This window comes from Pituophis catenifer, unplaced genomic scaffold (genome assembly GCF_029215685.1).
Source record: "Pituophis catenifer annectens isolate HBS135680 unplaced genomic scaffold, rPitCat1.0.hap2 SCAF_15, whole genome shotgun sequence".
NCBI lineage: Eukaryota > Metazoa > Chordata > Lepidosauria > Squamata > Colubridae > Pituophis > Pituophis catenifer.
This window is the reverse complement of record NW_027256895.1, coordinates 7,027,051-7,053,856: the sequence shown is the minus strand read 5'-3', so window position 1 is coordinate 7,053,856 and position 26,806 is coordinate 7,027,051. Positions and strand designations below refer to the sequence as shown.

The following is a 26,806-nucleotide window of genomic DNA, read 5'->3' as shown; positions in this document are numbered from 1 at the left end:
GGACCAGGGCACCATAGGTGAGCTACAAATATAATTATAATTTTGAAAACTGGGGGACAGCTTCATTTCTGTATGTCTGATTTTGTTACCATTTTTGAAACAACTTGTCAGTGCATAGAATTGGTTTGTCAATGCACAGAGAACTATGCATTAGTTTGGGAACTGTTTTTAAAGTGAAATAATGCATTTCCAGCAATATTTTTTGGTCAAATTAACAGAGTTGGAACAGACTTCATAGGTCATCTAGTCTCCCCTGGTCCTTCTCTTCACTAGACTAGCCATGCCCAGTTCCTGCAACCATTCATCTTAAGTTTTAGTCTCCAGTCCCCTCATCATCCTGGTTGCTCTTCTCTGTATTTTTTCTAGAGTCTCAACATCTTTTTTATAGTGTGCTGACCAAACCTGGATACAGTTAATTAGCCTTTCAATTAGCCTTTCCTCCTTTTAGAATCACCAGGAGTTTAACGTGAGAAAAAAAATACGTAATTTTCATGTTTTATACTGCAAAACCCCTACCTGTGGAATCTTGTAGAGACCAAGGATATCTGCCATGTAAAAAGAGGTATCAGAACCAAGTCCTCCAATGATGGCTATCAGATTCTTCTGTCTAGTACATTTGTAGTTGAGAAGAAAGCTCCTTGATTTGAAGAGGAGGTCCAAGGTGGTCCGATAAGTCATCTTTGCATCATAGTAGCTGTCGTAGATATGGATTCCAAGGGTAACATTAGGCAAGATCTGGGGATCCTCATTGATCTCCTTCACAGCAAAGGCCACGGCAAGGGCATGCTGGTAGAACTTTGTAACCATACTGAAAATAGAAGGGCATTCTTTTTCCAAACATGTGCAGAAATCAAGCTTCCAATGTTTACAAAGCTACAAAACATCCTTAGCCAGCATCCTATTCATGTTTACAAAAATACTCTTTTACTTGATGTTTTTTCTAAACTCAATTACATAAGCCCACCTAGTTTTTAAACTATGATTTGCAATAAAAAACTTGAGAGATTGAAATCAGTTAAATGCAACACTATAACAAATATTAATATTTTTTTTGAATTGAATTTTTAATTGTAATTGTATTTTTTTTTAAAAAAAGAAAAAACATTGTTCACCATTCAGAGTTACAGTTTACTTGGTAAGAGGGGTTGTTGTACATATTGAATCAATTGATCAATAAATTTAAATTTTTAGCACAGAAGCCATTAAAGGAAAAAAAATTGAAGAAGAAGGGATGGAGCACAGAGGCTGCAAGGACAAAAACACAATTGTAATTTTCATGAGAAGACAAGGAAATGTTAAATAGAAAGTTCCATATGCATAGAAAATTTTAACTGACATCAAGTTTATTGCATTATTATAAATGAATGGGAAAACCACAGCTCAAGTCAACTGGCTATAAAATATAGCAGCATAAAAGTATATCTTTAATATAGTCACACTTTATTTATTTATTTTATTTTGCAAGCTAGATATTGTAACTGTTTTCACACCAAAGAAAATAGAGGCTGACTATTTTTGTTGTTGTTTCCTAGCACTTTACCTTTCTCTAGAATCTTACGCCAATGTTTCAAAATAAAAAGAATTATCCATAAGGATGGACCAATGCACTAGTTACTTAACAGTAGGGCTAATACTGAGTAAGGTATTATAGTTTATGAAACATTATCTCTCACAGACAAGGTTCCTCAGTTCCAACCTTGTTGTCAGTCTGGCTAATATTTGCAGGTGCAGTGACCAAAACACACAAACACAGACAAATATATTCTCTCAAAGTTGCATTTTTTCTTGCAAAAGACAACTGGACTGTTTCTTTATTTGTGTCATCATTTTCCAAGGTATCAGTGGAGATTCTCAGTCATCCAGATCATAGCTGATATAGTTGTCCAGTTGCTTTTTGAAAAAGCACCTTTGAGATTCTTCTCAAAGATGCTTCATCAGTTATAATGATAACCAATGAACATTATGTGTAACCTATAACACTATAACTGTTGTATAACCTATAGCATTATCACTGATGAAGATTCTTGCATAAGAAGCAAAATGTCTCAGAAGATAGAATAATCGAGTTGGAAGGAACCTCGTAGGTCTTCTAGTCCAACCTCCTGCTTGAGTAGGAGATCCTATATCTGTCTGTGGAGATTCTCAGTCATCAGGGTCATGGTTGTCCTAACGATGCTTTTTCAAGAGGCAATTGGACTTTCTGGTTTTTCTTTAAAGACGTTTCACTTCTCATCAAAAGAAGCTTCTTCAGCTCTGAGAAGCAAATCATCTTCAAAGAAAGAAGAGAAAGTCCAGTTACTGTACCTCTTGAAAAAGCACCTTTGGGAGACCCTATATCATTTCAGACATATGGTTGTCCAGTCTCTTTTTGAAAGCCTTCCCTGGTAGTCTTCCATCTTCTTCCTCTTCCTCTTCAAATAAAAAACAAACAAACAATCCAGTTGTCTTTTGAAAGAAAAGACATTAAACCTTCAAGATAACTATGACCTGGATTTCTGAGAATCTCCATAGGTAAAAACACTTACTCAGAAAAGTCAGCTGAGACCTGTGAAGGCATTTCCTCAAATAGATATTCACTGAACGCATACATAAACTGAGAGATCATCCCACCAATGAGGAGGTCAGCTGGCTTGTACCACTCATGAGGAATGGGGATAAGATCACTCTGGGGACATTTCAGACTGGCTATATCTCCCACTAAGTTAAAAATCAGAGCCAAAACCATAGATTGTTTCATCGTCTGAGAGAAAATCTCAGCTTTCAGCATCTGTACAGTCTAGTTCATTTCAACTGCCATTTTAATCCGCCTCTGATTGGGACCATTATCATTTTTGAGAAAAAATAGATTGGTTCCCACTTAAAAAGGAGATAAATGCAAGTTGATGTGTATCAGTTGAGCCTGATAACATTCTAACTTCAGATGGATATCAGTAGATTAAAAGGGGAGAGATTTGAAAAATTAACTCTTCAGAAACCCACTTACATCAGGTCCCTCCTCCCAGTTTTGAATATCAGAGGCATAATAGACATGTTCAGACTTATTTTCCCCTGAGAAATAGTTGAACAATAGGTTGGCTGAAGCAAAATTGATTTGACTAAATCTGGAGAGAGATAATTCAGAGAATAATTCTTTGAATGCTGGGTTTGGAATTCTAAATAACTTTTTTTTTTTTGCTAATAATTGTATTTTCTTTCTTCCTTCAAGTTTGGAAGGTAGTGTGGCATATTGAGTTAGCAAGTGTGCCACCTGGCTATGCCACCCATCTATGCCCACCTAGTTTTGCTGACCCAACTGCAACCACACAGCCATACCCACCTAGCGGCTGTGAGTTGTCCCTTTCTTTCAAGAGGAGTTGGAAAGTAGGTTACGTACATGGATAGGGGTTTCCAAGAAATCCTTTGGTATCCCTTTATGTTCAATCATTGCTTGGTGACACAATGCTAAGAAAGTAGAATTTCAGTCTAACTATGCCCACAGTCAGAAGTTTGATCCTGGTTGACTCAAGGTTGACCCATCCTTCCCTCCTTCCAAGGCCAATAAAATGAAGACTCAGATTGTTGGGGGCCAAATGCTGATACTGCAAACCATCCTTAGAGTAATGTAACACACTATGGAGTGGCATATAAGCTATAATAGCCTTTGCTATTGCTATACCGGTGACTCTCTAACACACATCAACTCGGGAATCATTTTCTTTATTCTGATTAACTCTTAAATGGGACTCATTGCTCTTGCCTGTCATGTCAGATGATTTCAGTGTGCTTTTTTGCATGTACATCACTTTCTCTGGAGTTTTTCTATGCCACTTTCAGCCTTCTGCTTCTCACGATATGGCTTCACCTTGGGCCTTATAACAGGTATTATGGAACACTGCTATCTTGTCACCCCTTGCTCTGCCAAAATAGTTGCCTTTGTCAGTAATTTGGTACCCAGAGGATGGGGAGCTCTGAAGCAAAGCGATCTGACATCTGGGCATCATTATGTGGAGTTTTGTTGACCAGAAATATCTTCTGGAGAATGAGCAAAACCCTAAGAATGCATTGATGCCAATAAAAGGAAAAACTGGAGAAAAACCAGGAGAAACATTGGAAGAGGCATTTTGTAAAGCAAGCTTAGACAGCCATATTCACAGGAAGGCTGAAAGATCTTCCCAGGTCATCTGAGAATGTCCAGACAGGACTTACCTTGGTGTTATTGATAAAGCAAATCCACAAACATGTGAAAAATGCCTAAGAACCCTTGAAGCCAGAATGCCAAGCTTTTAATAAGACTGGACTGCCTCAGGGGAGAGGTTCCAATACTTTGTATATCCTTCTTGATAAAGAAGCTAAATATTATTAGGGAAACAGAATTGATGATAATTGATGTTTGAATCCCCAAATCTTACCCATACTAATAAACATTGCATCAGAAAGGAAAGACATCTAATATTGTAACTCTTTATTCTTATTATCTTCACCATAAATCTTGGTAAAAAAGTTGAATAATATTAGGAAATATAAATGACATTACAATGGATTTTTGATCCCAAAATGTTACACATACTAATCAATATTCTACTAGAAAGTAAAAAAAAATTGAATTCTTCAGTTCTTTCTTCTTACCAGCTGATCCCTGGTATTCATCTCAGGTCTCAACAGAATGATGTAGCATTTAGGGAAAAAGATACATCCCAGTAATCCAGCACTAGAAGCTAAAATGGAGAAGATCTCCACAGCCAACAAGGCTTTTCCCGTGGAGCTCAGATAAGTTGGAACAAATAGCACCCAAACACTGCAAAATACCAGCATGCTAAAGGTAATGAATTTGGCTTCATTGAAGCTGTCCGGTAATCTGCGAGCACAGAAGGCCACAAAGAAGCTGGCAAGAGCCAGGAAGCCCATGTAGCCTAGGACACAGGAGAACATGACCGGAGAGCCTTCGTTACATTCATTGATGATGGCCTCGATCACAGAATGCATGTTCAACTGTGGGAATGGAGGGGAATATCCTAGCCAGATGGCACAAAGGCTAACTTGGATGAGAGAGAAGAAAAGGACAATGGAAGTTGCCATCCTTTTTCCCACCCACTTCTTCATGTTGGAGTCTGGCCTGGTAGCCATGAAGGCTACAACCACAGTGAGGGTTTTGGCCAAGATGCAAGAAACAGCCACGGAGAAGATGATGCCAAAGGTTGGTTGTCGGAGAAGGCAAGTGACTTCACTGGGTCGACCAATGAACAGGAGAGGACACAGGAAGCAGAAGTGGAGGGAGATAAGGAGAATGTAGGTGAGGTCCCGGTTGTTGGCTTTGACTAGAGGGGTATCTTTGTGCTTAAGAAATATTCCTAATATGAGAACAGTGATCACCGACAATGAAATAGAAATGGAGACCAAAGTAAATCCTAGAGGGTCCTTGTAAGAAAGGTATGTTACAACTTTGTGAATACAGTCATCTTTTCCTTTGGTTGGGTATTGGTCTTCTGGACATTTGAGGCATTTTTCCATATCTTTAAGACAGATAGAAAGGAAGGCAGAAAGAAAGATTTCTGGTTAATTTGTGTATAGCACTTTGTCTCCCAAGGAGAGTTGTAACATCATGAGTTTGTGTGTGTTTGTGTGTATCTTTATATATATCTTTAGATAGATAGATAGATAGATAGATAGATAGATAGATAGATAGATAGATGATAGATGATAGATGATAGATGATAGATGATAGATGATAGATAGATAGATAGATAGATAGATAGATAGATAGATAGATAGATAGGTAGATAGGTAGATAGGTAGATAGGTAGATAGGTAGATAGGTAGATAGGTAGATAGGTAGATAGGTAGATAGATAGAGTGGTGAGATGCAACCAGTTTTTAAACAACCGGTTCTGTGTGCGCAGCATTCAAAACACAGCAATTTGAAGCTCAGCTGTTTACATTTTTACATGTAGAACAGTGGAGGTGCAGAAATCAGCTGTGCCACGCGAATCAGCTGAGCCAGAAAGAAGGAAATATAGGACAGGATAGAGCAGGGACGGGTGGGTGGGGCCAGCTGATTATCGGCACTACTGGTTCACCTGAACCAGTCCGAACTGGTAGCATCCCACCACTGGATGGATAAATAGGTAGATATATAGATAGATTCTGCAAGGAACCAGAAGATTTTGAGTTCTACTCCCACCTTAGACAAAAAGTCAGTGGGGTGACCTTCACTCCGAGACACCAAAGGTAACATGGACTGATTTGTATTTCACATAAGTCGCAAAGCCCCTAACATGCTTTTTCAAGGGGCAACTGGACTTTCTGCTTTTTTTTTGAAGACACTTTGCTTCTCATCCAAGAAGCTTCTTCGGCTTCTTGAATGAAAAGTGAAACACCTTGGATGACAAGTGAGTACCATGTGATGGGGTGAGCTCCTGTCCTTGCCCCATCTTATGCCAACCTAGCATTTCGAAAGCATGCAAATGGGAGCAGATAAATAGGTACCATTTTGGTGGGAAAGTAACAGAACTCCTTGACATCATGCTGCCTTTGTACTCAAGAGATGTCAGTTTCAGAGTTCTGGTTAGTTCACTGATGCAGCAGTTTATATTACTGCTGTTAGATGAGAAACAAGAGACTGTTATAGCAATGGATACTGTACCTGTTTTGTTTGAAATCTCCCCTTCAGGGCAAGGAACACAGTCATAGCAACAAAATTTTTCCCCTTCCTTCTTTTTCTTGTGTTTTCCACGATGGCACTGTTCATTACACACTGAAAGGGGACAGACCTAATATAAGTAGGAAAAAAAACTGGAATGAGAATGGTACATCCAGGTATCTCTATGTACAGGTGGTCCTTGATTTACAACAGTTCATTTAGTGACCATTCAGAGTTTACAGCAGGATTGAAAAAAGTAATTTACAGACTTTTTCACACTTACAACCTTTGCAAATCCCTGTAATCATGTGATCAATATCCATATCCTTGGCAACTGGTTCATATTTAGGAGAATTTGGGGAGGGGGTGTTCCCATCTGCTCTAGCTGAACTTCTTTTGTCTGGTTTAGGTGACATTTTTCCTTAATGACTTAGTTATTTGCCAAAATGTGCTTGTTCATAAGGCAACTGTCAATGCAGCAGCCATCTTTGAATGTCTTCAGGGTTGCCACAGTGAGGCTGGATGGAGCTGTGGAAAAGGGAGGGGGAGTATAGATAACTGAGAGGAACATGTAGCCAAAATAACATTTTTTCTTCTGGGAATCAAGGACACTCTCACCAGCACCTGGAGGGGCATGGATGGGAGACATCCAGAATGGGGAGACAGACCTGATTGGGGAATGTGATGGTTGTGTATGATGGCGGGGGGGAAGAACTTTGGACTTTGAACTGGGTGGGGAAAACATGGGGAACTTCAGAGTCGGGTTTTACCAGCTGTGCCAATATCACATGCCTAATAAATCTCCACTTTGAGGAAGTCTCTGGCTATGGAGTTTTATTTCATTTGGGTATTTATTTATTTATTTATTTAATTACATTTATATGCCACCTTTCTCCCGTAGGACTCGGGGCGGCACACAGCATAAAAACATGTAACAATAAGAAATCCTAAAAACAGCCAATATAAAACCCCAAACAGAATAAAATCTCATAGCAGATCAGGGAAATTGCTGAAACAACCATATCTTCAGGTCGGTGCGGAAAGTGCGGAGGTCAAGGGTCGTCCGGAGCCCAATGGGTAACCCATTCCAGAGGGTTGATCCGGCCACCGAGAACACCCTCATCCTGGGGGCCACCAGCCGACATTGACTGGTCGATGGCACCCGGAGGAGGGCAGCCCTATGTGTCCGCACAGGGTGGTGGGAGGCCGGTAGGAGGTGGTCCTGCAAGTACCCCGGGCCCATGCCATGTAGGGCTTTATAGGTGAGTTGTTACACGGGAGTAACGGAAAACTCCCTTAACAACCCGTGCGGCCTCATTCTGGACCAGCTGGAGCCTCCGGATGCACCCCAAGGGCAGCCCCATATAGAGGCCATTGCAGTAATCCAACCAAGAAATAATGAGAGCATGAGTGACTGTACGGAGGGCATCCCTGTCTAGGAAAGGGTGTAACTGGTGCACCAGGTGAACCTGTGCAAAAAAAACCCTTGTCACGGCCGTCAGATGATCCACCAAGGACAGCCGAGAATTAAGGAGGACGCTGAGATTATGAACCCTTCCAGAGGGAGTCAGTGACTCTGAAGTGATGGGGCAACTAGATCAGCATCCACAGCCACTCAGTCTTGGAGGGGTTGAGTCTATTGTTTAATGCATTGTAAGCCGCCCTGAGTCTCCGGAGAAGGGCGGCATATAAAAATAAATAAATAAATAAATAAAAAAATAAAAAATAATAATAAAAAGTCTGAGCCTGTTTCTACCCTTCCAGACCCGTACTGCCTCCAGGCATTGGGACATCACGGAAAGGGCATCCCTAGGTTGGTCTGGGGTGGAGATGTAGAGCTGGGTATCATTAGCATACTGATGATACCTCACCCAGAAACTATGAATAATCTCACCCAGCGCCTTCATATAGATATTAAAGAGCAGGGGGGAGAGAACTGACCCCTGCGGCACTCCATAGGTGAGGGGCCTCGGGGAGGATCTCTCACCCCCCGCCCAAACAAACTGCATACGGCCCAAGAGATAGGAGGAGAACCACCCTAGAACAGTGCCTCCCACCCCCAACCCCTGGAGCCATCGCAGTAGGATACCATGGTCGATGGTATCGAAAGCCGCTGAGAGGTCAAGTAGCACCAGAATGGAGGAAAACCCCTCATCCTGGGCCTGCCAGAGATCATTCACCAGGGTGACCAATGCCGTTTCCGTGCTGTGCCCACTCCTGAAACCCAATTGGTACTGGTCCAGATAATCCGTTTCCTCCAGGAATTGTGGAAGTTGGTATGCCAACACAGACTCAACAACCTTCACTATGAAGCAAAGGTTGGAGACAGGATGAAAGTTGTTCAAGGAGGCCAGATCCAGAGCAGGCTTCTTGAGGAGGGGTCAAACCACCACCTCCTTAAGTACGGCAGGGAAGACCCCATCCCTCAAAGAAGTGTTGATAAACGCCTGGATCTAGTCTCCAGTCACCTTTCTGGTTGCCATAACAAGCCAGGAAGGACATGGGTCCAACAAACATGTGGAGGCCCCCAATCTACCCACAATCCTGTCCACTTCATCTATGGAAACAGGGTCAAAATCAACCCAGATGTTACCTTCAAGACTAGCTCCCACTTCCTCGTCAGATCCTGCCCAGTCAGAGTCTAAACCCATTTGGATCTGAGTGACTTTGTCTTGCAGAAATTGTGCAAAGTCCTCAGCACTGCCTAGTAAGGGGTCCTCCCTCGCTTCCTGATTGAGAAGGGAGTGGGTCACTTGGAACAAGGCTGCTGGACGATTTTCTGCAGATGCAATGAGAGCAGCGAAATAGTCCCATTTCGCCGCTTCCATTGCCACAAGATAAGACCTAATATGGGTTCTTAACTGTGCTCAATCGGATTTGGAATGGGATGATCTCCAACAGCCTTCCAGGTGACTCTTCTGATGCTTCATCTCCCGCCTCTCCCGCAGGTTTCCATCTGAACCCCTTAAAATTTTCCTTAAAAACTTCCCCCAAAACCCCCTCAACCTACTCTTTGTACCACCTCTTGGGGTTCCAAAACCCGTCATCAAGGTAGGCCCTCGATAGTATGGAGGGCCAGACCTGGGAGAGGGGGAGTCTCGCAGTTCAAGAAGCTCGGCCGCTGAGTACACCCAAAAACTGAAAAGATGGAGATGACATCTGGCCATGGTTCCATAGGATAGTCTAGAAAGTCCTGGAGCCAAGAAGCAGGCAACTTTTACTTGGAACCCTGACAGCAACTGGTCTTAGTTTTTGTTTGAAGACATTTTGCTTCTCATTCAAGAAGCTTCTTTAGATCTTCAGTTGGAATTGAAAGCACCTTTGGGACAACCATATCCTGGATATAATAGAATGGAATGGAATGGAATGAAATAGAATAGAATAGAATAGAATAGAATAGAATAGAATAGAATAGAATAGAATAGAATAGAATAGAATAGAATAGAATAGAATAGTTGGAAGGGACCTTGGAGGTCTTCTAGTCCAACCCCCTGCCCAGGCAGGAAACCCTACACCACTTCAGACAAATGATTATCCAACATCTTCTTAAAAATTCCCAGTGTTGGGGCATTCACAACTTCTGCATGGATGACATGTGAATCTCCATAAAGACTTAGTAATTCCTTATCTATCTCCTGAAGGAATCTTTTAGACAACATTCCTGGCTACCCAGCCTCTTTACATGCCTGCTTCATCTTTAGGTATGGCAGCTTCAGTCTAGTCTCACAAACTGTGTGGTGATTCACTTTACAACCTTAACAAAAATGTTGTCAAGTCAGTCACACACAACTCAACAGCTGCTTTGCTTAACAGTGGAAAATCTGGTACCAAATATGGTCATAAGTCAAGAGCTTCCTGAATACAGAAATCATAATATTTGGAAAAGTAGTATTCCCAAGCCTATAGTATAAACAAAGCATCACATTTTTCATTTGTACTTTAATTGAAGTACAAGTCAGATTTAGAGCCTGAAAAACAGCTTATATCCCAGAGCAGTAACTAAGTTGAATTCTACTGTATAGTGCAATACTAATGCAGTATCAGGGGTTTTCAATTCAATTGTGTAGAATGTGAAGGTTGTGATTATTATTGTTGTTGTTGTGTACATCAGTGTATGATGTACACTGAAGGTGGCATTTAATTTTGTTGTACGAAGTGCAATGACAATCAAGTAAACTTAAACTTAGAGAGGATTCTGCAGATTCTACAGATAGGTTGAGATTGCACTAGAAAGAAAATAAGAGGGACTGATGTTCAGCCTTATGGCATATTTGGTCTGAGTGTCCAGGTTTTGTAGTAAAGATAATAACTGTCCTATTATTTGGGGTGATGTGTGTGAAAGCCACTGAGAAACCAAAATTGGGAACTGGGGAAAAGAGAAAGTACAGGCAAGGAAGCAAGTGGAATGATATGGAGAAGTGAAGGAACACTTGCCTGAGGTCCTTCAAACATGGCAATGTTATCTATGCTAAATCCAGACCTGATTTGATGTGAAAGCAATGTCAGTGATCCAATTGGAGAACATGGGCTCTCTCAAGAAACCAGAAGAATACATACCTGATTGAAAGCTCTAGGCCACAAAATCATATTGTCACTGATGACAAATTCATCTTCTTGGGGTCCATTTGGATTGATCCATCCAATTTTCACCCTCTTGAAGGACCTGTTTGGAAAAATGACCATGTGCACAATGTCAATTCCACCTCTCATTTCCTTTTGCTCATTGAAGGACACGGTGTCACCAGCAGAATTGTTGAAAGAAACCCTTTGAAGATACGGATGGAGCTAAAGGAAAGCCAAGAGGAAAAAACAGAAAAGCTTACAATATTTAGAAGAAAGAAAACAAAAGGGATGAATATCCATTAGATTTCATTTCTGTTTGCAGTTAGGGTGACATAGTTCTATTTCCCTAATTCCAGTCATTAATTTTGATTAAGAAATATTATGACCTCACAGACCTCAAATGAGCCTCAGGCTAATTTCTTCTCCATCAATTACCTAGAATAGAATAGAATAGAATAGAATAGAATAGAATAGAATAGAATAGAATAGAATAGAATAGAATAGAATAGAATGGAATGGAATGGAATGGAATGGAATGGAATGGAATGGAATGGAATGGAAGGGAAGGGAAGGGAAGGGAAGGGAAGGGAAGGGAAGGGAAGGGAAAGGAAGGGAAGGGAAGAGGAGGGTAGGGAATGGAATGGAATCTAGAGTAGAGTAGGAATAGAATAGAATAGAATAGAATAGAATAGAATAGAATAGAATAGAATAGAATAGAATAGAATAGAATAGAATAGAATAGAATAGAATTCTTTATTGGCCAAGTGTGATTGGACACACAAGGAATTTGTCTTTGGTGCATATGCTCTCAGTGTACATAAAGAAAAAATAAAATTTATTCGACAAGAATCATAAGATACAACACTTAGTGATAGTCATAGGATACTAATAAGTAATCAAATCATACTAAGAAACAATAAAGACAGTATAAGTTGTAAAGATTCAAGCAACATGGATATAGCCATAAGCGTGAAGAAATAGGTCCTAGTAAGGATGAGGAGAAGAAGAATAGTAAAACAGTCCTAGTAGTTAATTTGACAGTGTTGTGGGAATTAGCTGTTTAAAAGAGTGATGGCATCCGAGAAAAAGTTGTCCTTGTGCCTTGTTGTTCTGGTGTGCAGAGTCCTAAAGCAGTGTTTTGAGGGTTGAAGTTGAAACAATTTATGTCCAGGATGCGAAGAGTCTGCAGATATTTTCACAGCCCCCTTTTTGACTCATGCAGTATACAGGTCCTCAATGGAAGACAGGTTGGTAGTAATTGTTTTTTCTGCAGTTCTAATTATCCTCTGAAGTCTATTTCTGTCTTGTTGGGTTGCAGAGCCAAACCAGACAGTTTTAGAGGTGCAGATGAAAGACTTATGAGCTTTCAAAAAGTTGCCTGTTCTCCGAACTACTCAAAATTTCCGCTACCGGTTCTCCAGAACCTGTCAGAACCTGCAGTATTACACCCCTGGTCTGTGGTTAAGGGCTACTCATGGAAATAGCTGAAGAGAAAAAACCAATCTGAACATGGGCATAAAAGAGTTCCATTGTTTTTACAATTACCTGCCAAGATTGCAGCTCAAAAGTTTCAGCAGTTTTCACCTTCCTGAAGGATCTCTGATGGGACTGAGATGACAACATGGCATTCAAAGCATGTGCTGCTGCATAAACACCATTATAGATACTGTAGCTATGTACAGTGGTTCCCATCTCAAATAGAGGCCCGGGAAGGTCCTGTAATCTCTCTTTTCCAGTACACATTACATTCTTCTCTATTTCCATATCAGGATTTGGAAAAGTACAGGCAAATGCTCGCTCCCAAAACTCCTTCAGGAAGCCCTGACTTTTGGTCTTGGATGGTTTTATGCCTTCAAGAAATTTATTGAACCCTGGAAGATCTCTTGAGTGAAATGTAAAGGAAAGGGCACCCTGAAAAAAATCCAGGTCCCAACTTCTTTGCAGGAAGGATAGTGTGAAATCAATGCCACTTGTCATGACCCATACTTTCATAAATGACTCTTTTAATTTATTTCTGGGGTCTTGTATGAATAGAATGGTCCTCAGCAGAACCAGTGTCATTGATTCACCATAGAGGAGGAATACCTTAGTTTTGTGATCAATTAAAGGTTCATCGATATATGAAGTTATTTCGATCATTTCCTCAATGTTATCCAAACAGAGGCGCTGTGGGATTTTTTGTCTGTAAGCTATGCAGATGCCATTCTGGAAAAGCAAAGCTTCCAGAGTCTGCAGGAAATTCTGTCCGTCGTCATTGTCATGAGTGAAGATCCCGATCCAGGTCCATCCAAAATGTTGGAGCAATTTAAGAATCCCCAAGTACTGTTGGGCTTCGTTGGAGACCATGGAATAGAATGAAGGGACTAGAGTGGAATTAATCTTCCCAGGGACCAGGGCACCATAGGTGAGCTACAAATATAATTATAATTTTGAAAACTGGGGGACAGCTTCATTTCTGTATGTCTGATTTTGTTACCATTTTTGAAACAACTTGTCAGTTCATAGAATTGGTTTGTCAATGCACAGAGAACCATGCATTAGTTTGGGAACTGTTTTTAAAGTGAAATAATGCATTTCCAGCAATATTTTTTGGTCAAATTAACAGAGTTGGAACAGACTTCATAGGTCATCTAGGTTGAATCTCTCCTTGGTCAGTTTCCATCCATTATTCCTTGTTTGGCCTTTAGGTGCTTTGGAAAAATAGCCTGACCCCTTCCTCTCTGGGGCAGCCAGATAGGAAATATTGGAAGACTGCTATCATGTCTCCCCTGGTCCTTCTCTTCACTAGACTAGCCATGCCCAGTTCCTGCAACCATTCATCTTAAATTTTAGTCTCCAGTCCCCTCATCATCCTGGTTGCTCTTCTCTGCATTTTTTCTAGAGTCTCAACATCTTTTTTATAGTGTGTTGACCAAAACTGCATGCGGTTAATTAGCCTTTCAATTAGCCTTTCCTCCTTTTAGAATCACCAGGAGTTAAACGTGAGAAAAAAAAATATGTAATTTCCATGTTTTATACTGCAAAACCCCTACCTGTGGAATCTTGTAGAGACCAAGGATATCTGCCATGTAAAAAGAGGTATCAAGTCCTCCAATGATGGCTATCAGGTTCCTCTGACTGGCACATTTGTAGTTGAGAAGAAAGCTACTTGATTTGAAGAGGAGGTCCAAGGTGGTCCGATAAGTCATCTTTGCATCATAGTAGCTGTCATAGATATGGAATCCAAGGGTAACATTAGGCAAGATCTGGGGATCCTCATTGATCTCCTTCACAGCAAAGGCCACGGCAAGGCCATGCTGGTAGAACTTTGTCACCATACTGAAAATAGAAGGGCATTCTTTTTCCAAACATGTGCAGAAATGAAGCTTCCAATGTTTACAAAGCTACAAAACATCCTTAGCCAGCATCCTATTCATGTTTACAAAAATACTCTTTTACTTGATGTTTTTTCTAAACTCAATTACATAAGCCCACTTAGTTTTTAAACTGTGATTTGCAATAAAAAACTTGAGAGATTGAAATCAGTTAAATGCAACACTATAACAAATATTAATATTTTTTTATTGAATTTTTAATTGTAATTGTATTTTTTTTAAAAAAAAGAAAAAGAAAAAACATTGTTCACCATTCAGAGTTACAGTTTACTTGGTAAGAGGGGTTGTTGTACATATTGAATCAATTGATCAATAAATTTAATTTTTTAGCACAGAAGCCATTAAAGGAAAAAAAAATTGAAGAAGAAGGGATGGAACACAGAGGCTGCAAGGACAAAAACACAATTGTAATTTTCATGAGAAGACAAGGAAATGTTAAATAGAAAATTCCATATGCATAGAAAATTTTAACTGACATCAAGTTTATTGCATTATTATAAATGAATGGGAAAACCACAGCTCAAGTCAACTGCCTATAAAATATAGCAGCATAAAAGTTTATCTTTAATATAGTCACACTTTATTTATTTATTTTATTTTGCAAGCTAGATATTGTAACTGTTTTCACACCAAAGAAAACAGAGGCTGACTATTTTTGTTGTTGTTTCCTAGCACTTTACCTTTCTCTAGAATCTTACGCCAATGTTTCAAAATAAAAAGAATTATCCATAAGGATGGACCAATGCACTGGTTACTTAACAGTAGGGCTAATACTGAGTAAGGTATTATAGTTTATGAAACATTATCTCTCACAGACAAGGTTCCTCAGTTCCACCTTTGTTGTCAGTCTGGCTAATATTTGCAGGTGCAGTGACCAAAACACACACACACACACACACACACACACACACACACACACACATTCTCTCAAAGTTGCATTTTTTCTTGCAAAAGACAATTGGACTGTTTCTTTATTTGTGTCATCATTTTCCAAGGTATCAGTGGAGATTCTCAGTCATCCAGATCATAGCTGATATAGTTGTCCAGTTGCTTTTTGAAAAAACACCTTTGAGATTCTTCTCAAAGATGCTTCATCAGTTATAATGATAACCAATGAACATTATGTGTAACCTATAACATTATAACTGTTGTATAACCTATAGCATTATAACTGAGGAAGCTTCTTGCATAAGAAGCAAAAGGTCTCAGAAGATAGAATAATAGAGTTGGAAGGAACTTCGTAGGTCTTCTAGTCCAACCTCCTGCTTGAGTAGGAGATCCTATATCTGCCTGTGGAGATTCTCAGTGATCAGGGTCATAGTTGTCCTTACAATACTTTTTCAAGAGGCAATTGGACTTTCTGGTTTTTCTTTAAGGACGTTTCGCTTCTCATCAAAAGAAGCTTCTTCGGCTCTGAGAAGCAAATCATCTTCAAAGAAAGAAGAGAAAGTCCAGTTACTGTACCTCTTGAAAAAGCACCTTTGGGAGACCCTATATCATTTCAGACATATGGTTGTCCAGTCTCTTTTTGAAAGCCTTCCCTGGTAGTCTTCCATCTTCTTCATCTTCCTCTTCAAATAAAAACAAACAATCCAGTTGTCTTTTGAAAGAAAAGACATTAAACCTTCAAGATAACTATGACCTGGATTTCTGAGAATCTCCATAGGTAAAAACACTTACTCAGAAAAGTCAGCTGAGACCTGTGAAGGCATTTCCTCAAATAGATCTTCTCTGAATGCATACACAAACTGAGAGACCATCCCACCAATGAGGAGGTCAGCTGGCTCGTACCACTCATGAGGAACGGGGATAAGATCACTCTGGTGACATTGCAGACTGGCTATATCTGCCACTAAGTTAAATATCAGAGCTAAAACCATAGATTGTTTCATCGTCTGAGAGAAAATCTCAGCTTTCAGCATCTGTACAGTGTAGTTCATTTCAACTGCCATTTTAATCCGCCTCTGATTGGGACCATTATCATTTTTGAGAAAAATTAGATTGGTTCCCACTTAACAGAGAGATAAATGCAAGACGATGTGTATCAACTCAGCCTGCTAACATTATAACTTCAGATGGATACCAGTAGATTAAAAAGGGAGAGATTTGAAAAATTAACTCTTCAGAAACTCACTTACTTCAGGTCCCTCCTCCCAGTTTTGAATATCAGGGTCATAATAGACATGTTCAGACTTATTTTCTCTTGGGAAAAAGTTGAACAATAGGTTGGCTGAAACAAAATTGATTTGACTAAATCCGGAGAGAGATAATTCAGAGAATAATTCTTTGAATGCTGGGTTTGGAATTCTAAATAACTTTTTTTTGCTAATAATTGTGTTTTCTTCCTTCCTTCAAGTTTGGAAGGTAGTGTGGCATATTGAGTTAGCAAGTGTGCTATGCCACCAATCTATGCCCATCTAGTTTTGCTGACCCAACTGCAACCACACAGCCATACCCACCTAGCGGCTGTGAGTTGTCCCCTTCTTTCAAGAGGAGTTGGAAAGGAGGTTACGTACATGGATAGGGGTTTCCAAGAAATCCTTTGGCATCCCTTTATGTTCAATCATTGCTTGGTGACACAATGCTAAGAAAGTAGAATTTCAGTCTAACTATGGCCACAGTCAGAAATTTGATCCTGGTTGACTCAAGATTGACCCATCCTTCCCTCCTTCCAAGGCTGATAAAATGAAGACTCAGATAGTTGGGGGCAAAATGCTGACACTGCAACCACCCTTAGAGTAATGTAACACACTATGGAGTGGCATATAAGCTATAATAGCCTTTGCTATTGCTATACCAGCGACTCTCTAACACACATCAACTCGGGAATCATTTTCTTTATTCTGATTAACTCTTAAATGGGACTCATTGCTCTTGCCTGTCATGTCAGATGATTTCAGTGTGCTTTTTTGCATGTACATCACTTTCTCTGGAGTTTTTCTATGCCACTTTCAGCCTTCTGCTTCTCATGATATGGCTTCACCTTGGGCCTTATAACAAGTATTACCGTATTTTTCAGACTATAAGATTCACTTTTTTGTCTCCCTTAAAGAGGATGAAAATGTCTGTGTGTCTTAAAGACTGAATATTGCTGAAACCCCGCCCACCAGCCGACCATTTTTTGGCCACTACACGCCCCATTTTGGGGACTTTATTTGGCCTGTTTTCAGGGCTTTTTTCAGCCCATTTTGGCCCAAAAAAGGGCCAAAAAAGCCTCGAAAATGGGACATAAAAGCCCCCAAAATGGGCTGAAAAAGTCAAACCTCTGCTCAAGCAGAAAACCCTGATAGACAGATGTTTGTCCAAACTCTCCTTAAAAAACTCCAGTGTTGGAGCAACACAATTTCTGGAGATGAGTTATTCTATTGATCAATCATTCTACCTGTCAGGAAATCTCTCCTTAGTTCTACCTTGGTCCTCTCCTTGATTAGTTTCCATTCATTGTATCCTCTCCTGCCTTCAGGTGCTGAATGATGCCCAGCTTCTTTGTAGCAGCCCCTTAGATATTGGAACACTGCTATCTTGTCACCCCTTGCTCTGCCAAAATGTTTGCCTTTGTCGGTAATTTGGTACCCAGAGGATGGGGAGCTCTGAAGCAAAGTGATCTGACATCTGGGCATCATTATGTGGAGTTCTGTTGACCAGAAATATCTTCTGGAGAATGAGCAAAACCCTAAGAATGCATTGATGCCAATAAAAGGAAAAACTGGAGAAAAACCAGGAGAAAGATTTGAAGAGGCATTTTGTAAAGCAAGCTTAGACAGCCATATTCACAGAAAGGCTGAAAGATCTTCCCAGGTCATCTGAGAGTGTCCAGACAGGACTTACCTTGGTGTTATTGATAAAGCAAATCCACAAACATGTGAAAAATGCCTTAGAATCCCTTGGAGTCAGAATGTCAAGCTTTTTATAAGACTGGACTGCCTCAGAGGAGAGGTTTCAATGCTTTGTATATCCTTCTTGATAAAGAAGCTAAATATTATTAGGAAAACAGAATTGATGGTAATTGATGTTTGAATCCCCAAATCTTACTCATACTAATAAACATTGCACCAGAAAGGAAAGATATCTAATATTGTAACTCTTTATTCTTATTATCTTCACCATAAATCTTGGTAAAAAAGTTGAATAATATTAGGAAATATAAATGACATTACAATGAATTTTTGATCCCAAAATGTTACACATACTATTCAACATTGTACCAGAAAGTAAAGGAATTGAATTCTTCAGTTCTTTCTTCTTACTAGCTGATCCTTGGTATTCATCTCTGGTCTGAACAGAATGATGTAGCATTTAGGGAAAAAGATACAGCCCAATAATCCTGCACTAGAAGCTAAAATGGAGAAGATCTCCACAGCCAACAAGGCTTTTCCTGTGGAGCTCAGGTAAGTTGGAACAAATAGCACCCAAACACTGCAAAATACTAGCATGCTAAATGTAATGAATTTGGCTTCATTGAAGCTGTCCGGTAATCTGCGAGCGCAGAAGGCCACAAAGAAGCTGGCAAGAGCCAGGAAGCCCATGTAGCCTAGGACACAGGAGAACATGACCGGAGAGCCTTCGTTACATTCATTGATGATGGCCTCGGTCACAGAATGCATGTTCAACTGTGGGAATGGAGGGAAAGATCCTAGCCAGATGGCACAAAGGCCAACTTGGATGAGAGAGAAGAAAAGGACAATGGAAGTTGCCATCCTTCTTCCCACCCACTTCTTCATGTTGGAGCCTGGCCTGGTAGCCATGAAGGCTACAACCACAGTGAGGGTTTTGGCCAAGATGCAAGAAACAGCCACGGAGAAGATGATGCCAAAAGTTGGTTGTCGGAGAAGGCAAGTGACTTCACTGGGTTGACCAATGAACAGGAGAGGACACAGGAAGCAGAAGTAGAGGGAGATAAGGAGAATGTAGGTGAGGTCCCGGTTGTTGGCTTTGACCAGAGGGGTATCTCTGTGCTTAAGAAATATTCCGAATATGAGAGCAGTGATCACTGACAATGAAATAGAAATGGAGGCCAAAGTAAACCCTAGAAGGTCCTTGTAAGAAAGGTATGTTACAACTTTGTGAATGCAGTCATCTTTTCCTTTGGTTGGGTATTGGTCTTCTGGACATTTGAGGCATTTTTCCATATCTTTAAGACAGATAGAAAGGAAGGAAGGAAGAAAGAAAGATTTCTGGTTAATTTGTGTATAGCATTTTGTCTCCCAAGGAGAGTTGTAACATCATGAGTTTGTGTGTGTTTGTGTGTATCTTTATATATATCTTTAGATAGATAGATAGATAGATAGATAGATAGATAGATAGATAGATAGATAGTGGGCTGCAACCAGTTATTAAACCACCAGTTCTGTGAGCGCGTGCCTAACACGCTTGTGCGCAGCATTCAAAATACAGCAATTTGAAACTCAGCTGTTTACATTTTAAGGCAGCCCTGGTAAGTAGAACAATGGAGGTGTGGAAATCAGCTATGCCGCGCAAATCAGCTGAATCAGAAAGAAGGAAATATAGGACAGGGTAGGGCAGGGATGGGTGGGTGGGGCCAGCTAATCATCGGAACTACTGGTTCACTTGAACCAGTCCGAACCGGCAGCATCCCACCACTGGATGGATAAATAGATAGATAGATAGATAGATAGATAGATAGATAGATAGATGGATGTCAATTTGACCTCATGATTATGACATTCTGCAAGGAACCACAAGATTGTGAGTTCTACTCCCACCTTAGTGAAAAAGTCAATGGGGTGACCTTCACTCAGAGCCACCAAACGTAACATGGACTGATTTGTATTTCACATAAGTCGCAAAGCCCCTAACATGCTTTTTCAAGGGGCAACTGGACTTTCTGCTTTTTTTTTGAAGACGCTTTGCTTCTCCTCCAAGAAGCTTCTTCAGCTTCTTGAATGAAAAGTGAAACACCTTGGATGACAAGTGAGTACCATATGATGGGGTGAGCTCCTGTCCTTGCCCCATCTTATGCCAACCTAGCATTTTGAAAGCATGTAAATGTGAGCAGATAAATAGGTACCACTTTGGTGGGAAAGTAACAGAACTCCTTGACATCATGCTGCCTTTGTACTCAAGAGATGTTAGTTTCAGAGTTCTGGTTAGTTAACTGATGCAGCAGTTTATATTACTGCTGTTAGATGAGAAACAAGCGACTGTTATAGTAATGGATAATGTACCTGTTTTGTTTGAAATCTCCCCTTCAGGGCAAGGAACACAGTCATAGCAACAAAATTTTTCCCCTTCCTTCTTTTTCTTGTGTTTTCCACGATGGCACTGTTCATTACACACTGAAAGGGGACAGATCTAATATAAGTAGGAAAAAAAAACTGGAATGAGAGCGATGCATTCAGATATCTCTATGTACAGGTGGTCTTTGACTTACAGCAGTTTATTTAGTGACTATTCAGAGTTTACAGCAGGATTGAAAAAAGTGACTTCCAGCCGTTTTTCACACTTACAACCTTTGCAAATCCCTGTAATCATGTGATCAAAATTCAGATCCTTGGCAACTGGTTCATATTTATGAGAATTTGGGGAAGGGGTGTTCCCATTTGCTCTAGCTCTACCTCGTTGGGCCAGGAGGGGGGAGTTCCCCTCGTTGAAATGTGCCCACCAGTTTTCCTCGCATTCCATCGGCTGAGGTTACAGGGCAGGGGCGGGGGAGTACCGGTTATTATTAAAGAAGGTCTGAGACCGAGGGAGGCCACTATTCCTCAGACAGCCGGCTGTGAGTCCCTCCTTGTGAAGTGGGGCCACGGGGTTCAGATGGGTTTGCTGATCATGTACCTGGCTCCCTGCCACATGGCAGCAGCCCTGCCCAAGCTACTCAACGTCATCGCCACGGTGGCGGTTGATATCCCCAGGCTTACGGTCATGGGGGATTTCAACCTGCCGCCCGTGGGTGAGACGTCTGAGGTGGTTCCGGAGTTCATGGCTTCCATGACAGCCATGGACCTGACCCAGTTAATTCATGGCCCTACCCACACGGGGGGGAAACACGCTGGATCTGGTTTTTGTCTCTGGACAGTGGCTGAGTGATCTTGAGATATGGGATATAGTTACTGAGCACTTGTCATGGTCAGATCACTCTCTCCTTCATTTCGACATTTAAACCACTGCACCCCACCACAGAGAGGCAGAGCCGGTAAGATGGTTCCGCCCCAGGCACCTGATGGAACCTGATAGATTCCAGATGGGGTTTGGGCCATTTCCTGAGGCTCTGGCACACGCCTCAACTGGAGACCTAATGGCCGCCTGGGATAGGGCGGCTGCTGGAGCTCTGGATTGGGTCGTGCCTTTGCGGCCTCTGACCCGGCGCCGATCTCATTTGGCTCCTTGGTTCACTGAGGAGCTGAGGGACTTGAAGCGCCAGAAAAGACGCCTAGAGAGTAGTTGGAGGGCCAGTCTTTCTGAATCGGACCGGACACTGGTAAGATCTCATATTAGGAATTACCTAGTGGCGATAAAAGCAACGAAATGTAGTTATTTTGCTGCTCTTATTGCGTCATCAGATAACCGCCCCGGCCACCCTGTTTAGGGTGACCCGCTCCCTGCTCCACTAGGAAGCACGGTAGGACCCCTTGGAAGGTAGAACCGAGGATTTTGTTCAGTATCTGTATGACAAATTGACTCAGATCCGGGAAGATCTGGACTCCGACTGGGTAGTCTCAGGGGAGGGACTGGGGCAGGTCTTGAGAATGTTATCTGGGATGAGTTTGATCCTGTGACCCCTGAGGACATGGACAGGATTCTGGGCAGACTGAATGCGACCACTTGTTTATTGGACCCGTGTCCCTCCTGGTTAGTGCTGGCTTCCCGGGAGGTGACGCGAGGCTGGCTTCAGGGGATTATAAATGCTTCGCTGGGTGAGGGTGACTTCCCTGCTGCCTTGAAAGAGGCCGTGGTCAGGCCTCTCCTCAAGAAGCCTTCCCTGGAACCGGCAATGTTGGTTAATTACTGTCCACTCTCCAACCTGCATTTTGTGGTGAAGGTTGTCGAGAGTGTGGTTGCCCAACAGCTTCCCCAGCACCTGGATGAAACGACGTATCAGGATCCGTTCCAGTGGGGCTTCAGGCCCGGGTACAGCACGGAAACGGCATTGGTCACATTGGTAGATGATCTCTGGAGGGCTCGGGACAGGGGGTGCTCTCTGTCCTGGTCCTGTTAGACCTCTCAGCGGCTTTTGATACGATCAACCATGGTATCATGCTGCACTGGTTGGAAGAGTTAGGGGTGGGGGGCACTTTACTACGGTGGTTCACCTCCTTTCTCTCTGGCCGGTTGCAGTCTGTGTTGGCAGGGGGGCAGAGGTTGACCGCGAGGCCCCTCATATGTGGGGTGCCACAAGGGTCGGTTCTCTCGCCCCTTCTGTTCAACATTTATGTAAAGCCGCTGGGTGAGATCATCCGTGGTTTCGGGGTGAAGTACCACCAGTACGCTGATGACACCCAGCTGTACATCTCCACCCCGGACCACCCCAACGATGCCCTTGAAGTGATGTCCTGGTGTCTGGAGGCCGTGCAGATATGGATGGGGAGGAACAGGCTCAGGCTCAACCCATCCAAGACCGAGTGGCTGTGGTTTCCGACGTCCCGATATAGTCAGTTGACGCCATCACTGACTATTGGGGGTGAATCACTGGTCCCAGGATGCAACTTGGGCATCCTCCTGGATTCACGGCTGTCTTTAGAAGAGCACTTGACGGCCATGACCGGGAGGATCTTTCATCAGGTTCGCCTGATTCACCAGTTGCGTCCCTTTCTGAATCGGGACTCCCTACACACAGTCACTCATGCCCTCGTCACCTCCCGCCTGGACTATTGTAATGCTCTCTACATGCGGCTCCCCTTGAGGAGCACCTGGAGGCTCCAACTGGTGCAGAGTGCGGCAACATGGTGCTCCCGTGTGACACCTCTCCTGCGCGAGCTGCACTGGCTCCCGGTGGTCTTCCGGGTGCGCTTCAAGGTTTTGGTTTCCACCTTTAGAGTGCTACATGGCTTAGGACCTGGTTATTTACGCGACCACCTACTACCACAAACAGCCTCCCACCGGCCGGTATGCTCTCATAGAGAGGGGCTCCTCCAGGTGCCATCAGCCAAACAATGTCAACTGGCGGCCCCCAGGGGGAGGGCCTCATCTATGGGGGCACCTACTATCTGGAACGAGCTCCCCCCGGAGATACGGTGGATCCCGGATCTGCGCACTTTCTGCTCTTAAGACTCTCCTATTCCAGCAGGCCGGCCTGGCCTAATTTTCTCCCCTTTCTTTTAAATTCTTTTAAATTTTTTAAACTGAAATTTTAATTTGTTTTTAAATTATTGGGAATTTTTATTGTCTCGGGCAAAATTATTTAATTTGGTTTTAATTATGTTTTTTAACTTTTGTATTTATGTGTTTTATTTTGTGCTTGTTCACCGCCCTAAGTCCTTCGGGAGTAGGGCGGTATACAAATCTAAATATTATTATTATTATTATTATTATTATTATTATTATTATTATTATTATTATTATTATTAATAATAATAATAATAACTGAACTTCTTTTGTCTGGTTTAGGTGACATTTTTCCTTAACGACTTAGTTATTTGCCAAAATGTGCTTGTTCATAAGGCAACTGTCAATGCAGGAGCCATTTTTGAATGTCTTCAGGGGTACCACAGTGAGGCTGGATGGAACTGTGGGAAAGAGAGGGGGAAGGGAGGGGGAGTATAGATAACTGAGGGGAACATGTAGCCAAAATAACATTCTTTCTTCTGGGAACCAAGCACAGTCTCACCAGCACCTGGAGGGGCATGGATGGGAGACATCCAGAATAGGGAGATAGACCTGATTGGGGAATGTGATGGTTGTGTATGATGGGGGTGGGGGAAGAATTTTGGACTTTGAACTGGGTGGGGAAAACATGGGGAACTTCAGAGTCGGGTTTTACCAGCTGTGCCAATATGACATGCCTAATAAATCTCCAATTTGAGGAAACCTCTCGCTATGGAATTTTGATTTCATTTGGGCTTTTACTTGAAACCCTGACAGCAACTGGACTTTGTTTTTGTTTGAAGACATTTCGCTTCTCATTCTAGAAGCTTCTTTAAATCTTCAGTTAGAATTGAAGATGTTTCATGGATGAGAAGCAAAACATCTGCCTTTTGAAAAAGCACCTTTGGGACAACCATATCCTGGATGGAAGAATAGAATAGAATAGAATAGAATAGAATAGAATAGAATAGAATAGAATAGAATAGAATAGAATAGAATAGAATAGAATAGAATAGAATAGAATAAGAGAGTTGGAAGGGACCTTGGAGGAAACCCTACACCACTTCAGATAAATGGTTATCTAACATCTTCTTAAAATTTCCCAGTGTTGGGGCATTCACAACTTCTGCATGGATGACATGTGAATCTCCATAAAGACTTACTAACTCCTTATCTATCTCCTGAAGGAATCTTTTAGACAACATTCCCGGCTATCCAGCTTCTTTACATGCCTGCTTCATCTTTAGTTAGGGCAGCTTCAGTCTAGTCTCACAAACTGTATGGTGATTTGCTTTACAACCTTAACAAAAATGTTGTCAAGTCAGTCACACACAACTCAACAGTTTCTTTGCTTAACAGTGGAAAATCTGGTACCAAATATGGTCGTAGGTCAAGAGCTACCTGTATACAGAAATCATAATATTTTGAAAAGTAGTATTTGCAAGAATCTAGGTCCCAAGCTTGTAGGATAAACAAAGCATCACATTTTTCATTTGTACTTTAATTGAAGTACAAGTCAGATTTAGAGCCTGAAAAACAGCTTATATCCCAGAGCAGTAACTAAGTTGAATTCTACTGTATAGTGCAATACTAATGCAGTATCAGGGGTTTTCAATTCAATTGTGTAGAATGTGAAGGTTGTGATTATTATTATTGTTGTTGTTGTTGTTGTTGTTATGTACAACAGTGTATGATGTACACTGAAGGTGGCATTTATTTTTGTTGTACAACAACAAAGTGGAATGATATGGAGAAGTGAAGGAACACTTGCCTGAAGTCTTTCAAACATGGCAATGTTATCTATGCTAAATCCAGACCTGATTTGATGTGAAATCAATGTCAGTGATCCAACTGGAGAACATGGGCTCTCTCAAGAAGCCACAAGAATACATACCTGATTGAAAGCTCTAGGCCACAAAATCATATTGTCGTTGATGAGAAATTCATCTTCTGGGGGTCCATTTGGATCGATCCATCCAATTTTCATCCTCTCGAAGGACCTGTTTGGAAAAATGACCATGTGCACAACGTCAAATCCACCTCTCATTTCCTTTTGCTCATTGAAGGACACTGTCTCACCAGCAGAATTGTTGAAAGAAACCCTTTGAAGGTAGGGATGGAGCTAAAGAAAAGCCAAGAGGAAAAAACAGAAAAGCTTACAACATTTAGAAGAAAGAAAACAAAAGGGATGAATATCCATTAGATTTCATTTCTGCTTGCAGTCAGGGTGACATAGTTCTACTTCCCTAATTCCAGTAATTAATTTTTATCAAGGAATATTTTGACCTCACAGACTTCATATGAGCCTCAGGCTAATTTTTCTCCATCACTTACGTAGAATAGAGTAGAGTAGAGTAGAGTAGAGCAGAGCAGAGCAGAGCAGAGCAGATCTGAGGAGAGGAGAGGAGAGGAGAGGAGAGGAGAGGAGAGGAGAGGAGAGAAGAGAAGAGAAGAGAAGAGAAGAGAAGAGAAGAGAAGAGAAGAGAAGAGAAGAGAAGGGAAGAGAAGACAGAGAAGAGAAGAGAAGAGAAGAGAAGAGAAGAGAAGAGAAGAGAAGAGAAGAGAAGAGAAGAGAAGAGAAGAGAGGAGAGGAGAAGAGAAGAGAATTCTTTATTGGCCAAGTGTGATTGGACACACAAGGAATTTGTCTTTGGTGCATATGCTTTCAGTGTACATAAAGAAAAAATAAAATATATTCATCAAGTATCATAAGATACCACACTTAGTGATAGTCATAGGATACTAATAAGTAATCAAATCATACTAGGAAACAATAAAAACAATATAAGTTGTAAAGATACAAGATATAGCCATAAGTGGGAAGAAATAGGTCCTAGTAAGGACGAGAAGAAGAAGAATAGTAATACAGTCCTAGTAGTTAATTTGACAGTATTGTGGGTATTAGTTGTTTAGCAGAGTGATGGCATTCTGGAAAAAGCTGTCCTTGTGCGCTGTTGTTCTGGTGTGTGTTGTTTTGAGGGTAGAAGTTGAA

At 41.5% G+C, this 26,806-nt stretch overlaps 2 protein-coding genes across 2 annotated transcripts in view; both read right to left on the bottom strand.

The window, feature by feature from the left end:
* Window positions 1–4,587: 4,587 nt before the first annotated feature.
* Window positions 4,588–14,496, bottom strand: LOC139324841 (vomeronasal type-2 receptor 26-like). The gene is made up of 5 exons (XM_070954593.1): window positions 14,212–14,496; window positions 13,265–13,588; window positions 11,174–11,401; window positions 6,620–6,746; window positions 4,588–5,489 (listed from the first exon to the last, which is right to left on the bottom strand). The coding sequence occupies exons 1-5, from the start codon at window positions 14,494–14,496 to the stop codon at window positions 4,588–4,590; spliced, it is 1,866 nt and encodes a 621-aa protein (XP_070810694.1).
* A 4,286-nt stretch (window positions 14,497–18,782) lies between these two features.
* LOC139324840 (vomeronasal type-2 receptor 116-like) overlaps window positions 18,783–26,806 on the bottom strand; it is an 11,908-nt gene continuing 3,884 nt past the window's right edge. Inside the window, exons 4-6 of the mRNA XM_070954592.1 lie at window positions 25,709–25,814; window positions 20,739–20,835; window positions 18,783–19,684 (exon numbers count right to left, since the gene is read on the bottom strand). Coding sequence (XP_070810693.1) covers window positions 18,783–19,684; window positions 20,739–20,835; window positions 25,709–25,814 — 1,105 coding nt within the window. The remainder of the gene's footprint in view (window positions 19,685–20,738; window positions 20,836–25,708; window positions 25,815–26,806) is intronic.

Coding starts and splice junctions, on each gene's coding strand:
- LOC139324841 (XM_070954593.1), bottom strand. CDS start 14,496: ATGGTGACAAAGTTCTACCAGCATGGCCTTGCCGTGGCCTTTGCTGTG. Junction 11,402..13,264: donor TAATTGATCACAAAACTAAG/GTATTCCTCCTC, acceptor GCTTTCCTTTAG/CTCCATCCGTATCTTCAAAG. Junction 6,747..11,173: donor GGCCTAGAGCTTTCAATCAG/GTATGTATTCTT, acceptor TACTTATATTAG/GTCTGTCCCCTTTCAGTGTG.